General features: G+C 39.6%; 1 protein-coding gene across 1 annotated transcript; it reads left to right on the forward strand.

Moving 5' to 3' along the window:
* Nucleotides 1–2,410: 2,410 nt before the first annotated feature.
* Nucleotides 2,411–3,069, forward strand: LOC130471946 (uncharacterized). The gene is made up of 2 exons (XM_056842304.1): nucleotides 2,411–2,610; nucleotides 2,724–3,069. Exons 1-2 carry the CDS (start codon nucleotides 2,411–2,413, stop codon nucleotides 3,067–3,069), a joined length of 546 nt encoding a protein of 181 aa, XP_056698282.1.
* Nucleotides 3,070–8,215: the final 5,146 nt, after the last annotated feature.

Consider the following 8,215-nt stretch of genomic DNA (forward strand, 5'->3'; position numbering starts at 1 on the left):
ACGTTGAGCACATGAATCTTAAAGATCCCATATCCATATTTTTGGTGGTGTAATGTTGATACATTCATATTTTATAGAGTTTTTACCCCCGTCCCGTATGCCCTTTTCATTTCATTTGAGCTCTTTGGAGCCAATTTTAGTGCTAATATGTGTGGTGCAGTACTCTTTCCGTCCCTTAATACTCGCACCGGTTTGACCGATGCGGAGTTTAAGACATTTGAATTGACTTACTAATTTAATGAGTGTTAGTTGATAGTGGGGTATTTTTTTTAATATAGTTTATTGGAAAATTTGTAAGGGGTGGGAAGTGGTGAGTGAGGGGTGTGAATTTTTAAATGATTTTTTTGTAAAGAGTAGAGGTGTAGGTGGGTTAGTAGGTAAGTGTGAGAAATAATATAGTATTGGTAAAAATATCCATTTATAGAAGCGGTGCAAGTATTAAGGGACGACCCGAAAAGGAAAGCGGTGCGAGTATTAAGGGACGGAGGGAGTATATTTAGTTGCAGGGCCGCTTTTTGGTGGTAATTGGTCTTTTATGCCCGTTTTCTATTATTCCTGGATGACAACACAGATTCCGAGCATATACGGGATGATCTAGACAACTTCAAGGGGCCACAAACGATAAATTAGCCCCAAATGAGTCAGGCTTCGGCCTCAAGGTTTAAGGATCACGGAAAAAATGGCAAAGTGTGCTCAAAACTAGTGGCACCGGTTTTCGCAAACCGACCGATTTTGAGCATAAGGTAATTATCAATTGCATTTGTATTAGACCGGTTTGTGGAAACCTGCCACACCGGATTTAAAGACGAAGAAATTTGGAGCAGGCCTGTGTGCCGAAAACCGGCCGGTTTTCGGAAACCGACAGGTTTTAGGCACATCTCCCTTCTTGAATCTCTTTCCTCCGTATGTTTTTGGGGGAAGATATATTTATAAAACTTAGTTTTTCTTAGGGGACATCTCTTAATTCCGTACTTTTAGTTTTCAAGTATTAAAAACTTCCGTAGTTTTTGGTACCTTCTATTGCTCTAAACTTTTGTCGATTACTTTCGTGAATTCAATTCAAGACTCAATCACTGTTTATTCAGATTGACACTTTTCTACTTTATTTCAATTTTTATTGTTGATTAACGTTTTCCATGTTTTCATTAATTTTAATTTCTTTTATTATTATTATTATCATGAGCGATTTGAGTAGTTTATTTTTTATGATTTTGGGGATCCATGAATTAATATGAAGGAATGATTTATAACTGTTGATTGTTGGTGTTGTTGGTTAATTCCTATTTATTGATTTCATTACTATTCGCGCATGTTTAATTTTTATAGTTGTGCAGTATTGAGTTAATAATCGAGAGATGCGCGCAACTTGATGTTAAGGGTAGTTTCAATAGGTAGAATTAGTTTTAATAAATTGCGAGAGCCTATTATTTCTAATTCTATGATTAATAGCAACTTGAGAGAGCATATTAGTTTGATTAATCGTTTCATTGGTTATTAATTGTTGTGGTTCATCCCGAAATATTGTTCATTGGTGAACCTATACCCTAGATCCTTTTATTATTGACTTTCTCATTGGTTTAATTATTTCCATAGTTTAATTTACTCAAACCATACATCTTTCTTGTTACCAATAGTCTAGAATACATCTTACTCAAACCATACTTGTTACCATACATCTTACTCAAACCATACTTGTTACCATGCCCATTATGGATATCCTAGAGGCCTTCCCAACAAGGGTGGTAAGGATGAGTTAAATTCTATTCAACAACTTACTGCACAAATGACTGCCTTACCCCACAAGTTTGATATGCTACAAGCTACGTCATCTCAATCTACCCAACCTGTTAGTGTAGCTGCAATTAATGCCCAAGATGTAAGTATTTTTAATAGTTGTGGGATGTCTGGCCATTATGAACAGGAGTGTAGAAGCTCCATTGAGCAAAGCTATGCATTTCAGGCCTACAGGCAGGAGAACCAGTACACAAATTCTTACAACGAGGGATACAAAAATAATCTCCTTCTATCCTACAAGAGTACTAATGTTTAGAACCCCCATCAAATTGTACCACCACAACCACAATATCAACAGTAGGGTAACTATAATCAACAACATTCTAGTGGACCACCTGGGTTCCCTAGAACACAAGCACAGACTCCACCACCACAACCTGAACCCATGTTAGGGAAGATGGGGAATATGATGATCATGATGCAAAAATCTCTTATGGAAAAGGATGCAAAAATTGATGCTCTTGCTGCGCATAACAAGATCATTGATAATTAATTGGACCAAATTGCCACTACTCTTGCGGGGAGAACCCAAGGTCAACTCCCCTCGCAACAGAGAATAAAGACACTTTTAAATGCTATTACATTGAGGAGTGGGCCTGGGTATGAAGGCCCTTTTATGCATGTTGATGATTCTGAAGTATCTATTAGTGGCCCGCTTGATAAAGTCAATGAAAAGGTAGTCACTGGGAAGATTATAGATGAAAAGGTAGCCCATGAGAAAGAGGTTGCACCTGAGGTTAAGAAGGGAACAAAAATTCAAGTACCACCTATTGTACTCTCCTTCCCAAACCGTCAACTCAAGAATAAGCTAGGCAAGTAGTTTGGTAAGTTCTTGGATGTGGTCAAAAATCTGCAGGTATATGTTCCTTTTACTGAGTTAAATTAAAAGTTCCTGCATATGCTAAATTCATGAAAGATATATTGACCAGAAAACGTGCCTATTGTGAGGTTGAGACTATGGCTTTTACTAAAGAGTGTAGTGCTCTATTACAAAATAAGTCTCCACCTAAGCTTAAGGACCCCGAGGGTTTTTCTATCCCATGTAATATTGGCACTGTGTTTATTAAAGCCTTATGTGATCTAGGTGTTAGTTTGTCTGTTATGCCTTTGTCTGTCTGTACAAAATTGAAAATTAATGAGTTTAAAGTTACCAATATTACTTTACAAATGGATGACCGTTCTGTAAAATACCCCCTGGGTGTTTTAGAAGATGTCCCTGTTAGAGTAGTTACATTTTATATATTTATGGACTTTGTTGTGCTAGATATGCAATAGGACACCCAAATTCCCGTTATTTTGTAGGGGTTTACAGTTAAATACATAACATGATAACGGAATAACCCCAAATCCAGGAAGAATGTATAAAGTACAGATCAAGCGGTACTTACATTTGTAGCGTGTTTTCCCTAGTTCAACGAATCACGAGCACAAACAAGAACTACAAATTTCGTTCCTCTACTTGGTTCCTCGACACATTCTGATCCGTCTAGAGATTAATGGCTTTGACATCACTCAAGATATTTTTTCTTTTTGGGAAGAACACAATCATGGAGGCAAAGAGTGAATTAGGGTTTCTCTTTCCTCTTAGGGTTGTGTGTACAATCTGAATTGTGTGTATGGAAACATGTATTTAGGTAATTAAAATAACCTAAACATTTAAGCAAGCAAACCGACCAAGGCCTAAGGCTATTGGCCGGCCAGCAAGCCCACGAGGGGCATTAGGCGCACACAGCAAGCTGGGCCGCCGGGCGCGAGCTGCTGAGCTTGCCTTGTGCCTTGTCCGCGCACGCCACACAACAGCTATGCCTATGGGCCAGCGCTACATTGCCATGCGCGTTGCACCCATGGGCCTTGTGCTTGTGCGCTCCCGATCATTGGTTGCTTTCGTACTGCGAACAAATTATCTTTCGTTAACTTTATTAATCGTTTTGTACTTGACGATCTAAAGTCGTACGATACGATTATTCGTCTCGCCTAGCTTACAAATATACGTAACACCATATACGATTTCACGATCTAATGTTTGGTCGTATAATTATGTTTTCCAAATCAATTTCCCGAAAAGCTATTAAATGAATTTCAAATTCATTTAATCCGGTGATCTGTTATATGCCAATGGTGTGACCTTATAGGTTCAGTCAAGAGTAAGCTGTGAGCCTAATTAAGATTAGTACTCACTAATCGGAAGCATTGCTCCAGCCAACTGTTCCGATCACTTGATCTAACTGAATTAATGGTTCGTAATTAATCTGAACCTTGGTATTGGACCAATGCACTTTGGGTGGAGGATATATTTCTTTCTGTCTCCCACTTGTCATTCAGACAAGTGTGCATTCTGATTTCTTTGTCTCTTGGTGTTACTTACTGAACATCAAGTAAGATCCAAGCCATCCTTATTAGGTCAAGAAGTGTTTCTCGAATTACTAAGTTCAACTGTTAAACTTTTACAGATGGTTAATCCTTAACCATTCTGAGCACGGCCATGCATTTTCACTGTATCTAACGCTTCGAGAAGCTTGTACAACAACAACACCATATCCTATCAAAGATAGGAGGAAAATCCCTTCTTGTAACTTATGAACAACTTACTTTATTTGATTGATAGTACGCCCAATAACTTCTTTTATAGTCTCCTTTTACGGTGCGACGTTTAGCGAGCATCAAAGCGAACTAATTCTCAAACAAGCAGCCATAACTACTCAGGTTGTGAGGACTAGGTTCCAATCACCATTAACGAAAACTAATTATGACATGACTTTAATCTGTTAAAGTGTTCTCATGGTCATTCCGATACAAGATCCAGTAAGTATCTATGCAAATGATTTCTGACATCCAGTCCATCCAGTTTAAGAAACTGAACTATAAATCAACTTATAATCTAATCTTAATTATTCATTGGTCGTCCAAACTTTCAATGACCTGGATTAGGGATCATTTTGTGATTCAATATTCAAGTTCACTTATGGGTGTTTCTTTGTCAAAGAATCCATCTTGACATCCCATTTGAATGTTTTGAATAACTTGGACTTTATCATTTAATACTAAACCAAGATTAAATGAAATATGAAATTGTGAGGGGGTCGAAAAAGCACGAGGCTAATGCGTGACCTCGTCCCTCGTGGGCGTGACGTTGTCAGATCAAGTGTAATTGGATTTCCTGTGAGTTTACACCCAATCGACTAGTAATATAGGAGTCGCCATTCAGTTTTTAACGACAATGAGAAAAACTGACAACACCCGGTTATCGTGACATAAAGGGAGTGCCATTATGTTCGACCACGACGACCATAGGTTCCCTTGTGATCCCTGGTGTGGGGATCGCTCAACGTACACCCGCAGGGCAGAGATTGAGAGTTCGGGGGACTGTAACTACCGAGAGGAGTGCTCATCGATAATACTCCAAAGGCAGGTTATCATTACTAGCCCAACATAAATAATTGAAGGGATATGCGTTAAACTATTAAACTATTCTGAATTGATTTTAGCAATATGCAACACATAATACTAAATCGATCGTGATTATCTTATTTAGATTGATTTAAGGTACCTAGCATGATAATTCAATTGTCCAGGGTATTATCTTATTAGGCGTGATAGATCAATCAAATTAATAGTTTGACAATTTTATAAAAGGGTGATGGAAGCGATTAAATCATATGAGGGACACATTACAACGCACCCTTGAGAGGTGCGTTGTGGTTCTCAGAAAACTAACCACTTGGCTTTGCTATTTCTCCTTTTATTTAGCGAATCTCGGGTTTCCAAGCAATGTTCCAGTATTTAGGATTAATTCATCAAGCTACAAGGGGCGGGATGCGTTCTGATCGACTTTTGGGTCGATTGCGACAGAACGCCGGATCAATTTCGCAGCGTGAGGCTTAGGCTTAAGGCTAGATTCAATACTCAGATTATGGAATTGTGTGTTATTTTCATGTCGGTTTTAGGCTGTATTTATAGGAAAAGAGTGTGTGGAAATATAGATTTTAAGATACGAATCCAAAAAGAATCCGGAGATAAAACGGCCCCAGGCACTTTCATCGCCCAAGGCTGGGCGCCGAAGATTTCGGCGCCCAGATCCAGGCGTTGAAAATGGGACCTGGGCTGAGTTCTTGTCAGATTTGGACTCTTAGAACACGGAGCTTTTTGGGAGATTTATCTGAGCCTTTTAGTGCGTATTAACTTATGACGGAATGCGTCTGGGCCCGTTACGAACTCTAGGTTCGTTAGGAATTTAATTAATACCAGGAATAGAATTCCTTTGTAAATTCTATCTCTTTAGGATTTATGTTGGAGTGCAACAACTCATTCTGACAGGTTTATATCTTTTATGATTTTGCCACTTTTAACAACTACCTTTTACGATAGTTACTATTCTTAGCAGGTTTCTATAAATAGTAGCTTTGGCTGACAATGAAAGGGTGATTGAGATTCGTTATTTTATAGGAGATGCGTTGCCAAGTGGAGATTTATGTTCTCATCATCGAACCATCCCTTTCGGGAATGGGGACAAAAGTAGGCGTCTACAGTTAGCCCCCACTTTGACTGAGTCTCGAGATGAGACGATGGTCAAAGTACTAGACAGAGTGCGTCATACAAGCCATGGTGTATGTGACCTGTTTTGCGAGGGTCTCACGAGCCCCCGAGTGATAACATTTGACTTAAGGGTCATCACTTGAAGTGTTAACACATTCCTCACGAGTCATTTGAATTTGTTAACTGATAGTATAGAAACTCCCTCACTTTGTCATTGGAAGTATCTAAAGATGTTTTCGAAATCAAAGCTATAAAGTGTAACTAGGCCTGGCCAAGCCCATTCACAAGGTAAAACATTTTTAAAGATTCTCATTTTCAGGGTTAGCTAAACGAGAAAACCCCCTTGTTTTTATAGGACGTAAAACGAAGGAAAATCCAGCACATCGCTCTTTTTTTGGAAAAGCGGAAAACCAATCCTTTGATTTTTGGAAAAGGGAAATCATCCTTTGATTTTTGGAAAAGGGAAACCATCCTTTGATTTTTGGAAAAGGGAAACCATCCTTTGATTTTCGGAAAAAGCAAACCATCCTTTTATTTTTGGAAAAGGGAACCAGGAAAAGTTATCGGTGCAGCGAATAAGGACCTGCGCGGTTAGTGACGCAGACCCCGCCCGCTGAAGGTGGGCGAGCCTGTCCGCTGAGGGTGGACACCCCGTCCGATAGAAGTGGACGAATCTGTTTTGATGTTTTGAAAATAAGGGCCTACGCGGTTTGTGGCGTAGACCCAGCCGGCCGAAGATGGCGAGCCTGTTTTTGTTTTGAAGATTTTATTTTCTTTTTATTTTCGAAAACTGAGAACCTGCGCGGTTAGTGACGCAGACCCCGCCCGCTGGAGGTGAGCGAACCTGTATTCGTCTTTTCGATTTGGGACTCACGTGGTTCGTGGTGCGATCTTACCCGATCGAGGTGGGACAGTCCCTATTTCATTTATTCTTGGGATTTGTTTTGAGAATTTCTTTTTATTCATTCTTGTAAGAGCGAATTCTTTCGAGGGATGCTCGGATTTAGCTGCAACCTGAATGTGGGTTGGCAACGTGTCTAAACAGACCATTGTTTCGTGGTCGTCTGCCTTTCGTGGTTTTGAACAAGTCTTTACGGCTCATAGGATGTATGTCACCGCTTAGAACTGGCCTAGTTATGCCATTACTTGGGTCCTTGTGAAATGACCGGTTGGACCATACGTGAATGTTAATGGAGACCTTTTGCTTTGAGGTCGAGTTCATTTTTGAATTTGTCCAAGCACGGGACGTAGCTTGGAAACGTTGTTTCAACTTGCATCCCTTTTTTGAAAGGCATATTTTCTTTCTTTCGAGCCCCCAAGCATTTGTACTTGGTGGTCGTTCTTTGCCAAGAGAAGGACGTATTTTATAACGTCCTTAATCGTGTTTGGGATCGTGCTCGTAAGTGCGAGCGATCTTTGTAGTGGTATGCTACTTTGATGAAGTCGTGGAGTGCGACTTCATTTTCAGGGCGACAAAGTTTGCTTCATTTTTCAATAATTAATACATCGAGCTTACTTTGGCCTGGATTGATCTTTTTGACAAATAAACGCTTTTTAATTTGAGAAACCAACGACTTGATTAATTTTTTTTTTTGTGTTTCGAAGAATGATCTTGATTATTATTTTTTCTATATTGCCTTGAAAAATGTACACATATTTTTTTCTTGAGATGAGTCTAAGTTTCGACAAGCTTTAACATTTGTTTTCACTATTCGGGCTCTAAAGGTGCTTTGGGCTTGATCTTGATTACAACAGGGCCTCGTGTCTACTAACACGGTTTTAAGTCCTTTCCCACTCCGCGTTTTGAAGGATCCGGGCCTTGGGCTACATTTCCGGCGCCCCCAGCCAGGCGTTAAAAATTTCGGCGCCCAGCCTTGGGCGTTGGAAA

The sequence above is a fragment of the Spinacia oleracea genome, chromosome 4 (genome assembly GCF_020520425.1).
Source record: "Spinacia oleracea cultivar Varoflay chromosome 4, BTI_SOV_V1, whole genome shotgun sequence".
Classification (NCBI taxonomy): domain Eukaryota; kingdom Viridiplantae; phylum Streptophyta; class Magnoliopsida; order Caryophyllales; family Amaranthaceae; genus Spinacia; species Spinacia oleracea.

What these genes read in the sequence shown, in the direction of transcription:
- LOC130471946 (XM_056842304.1), top strand. Translation starts at nt 2,411, where the DNA reads ATGCATGTTGATGATTCTGAAGTATCTATTAGTGGCCCGCTTGATAAA. An exon ending in CTCAAGAATAAGCTAGGCAA is followed by an intron (nt 2,611 to 2,723) that starts GTAGTTTGGTAA and finishes TATATTGACCAG; the next exon opens with AAAACGTGCCTATTGTGAGG.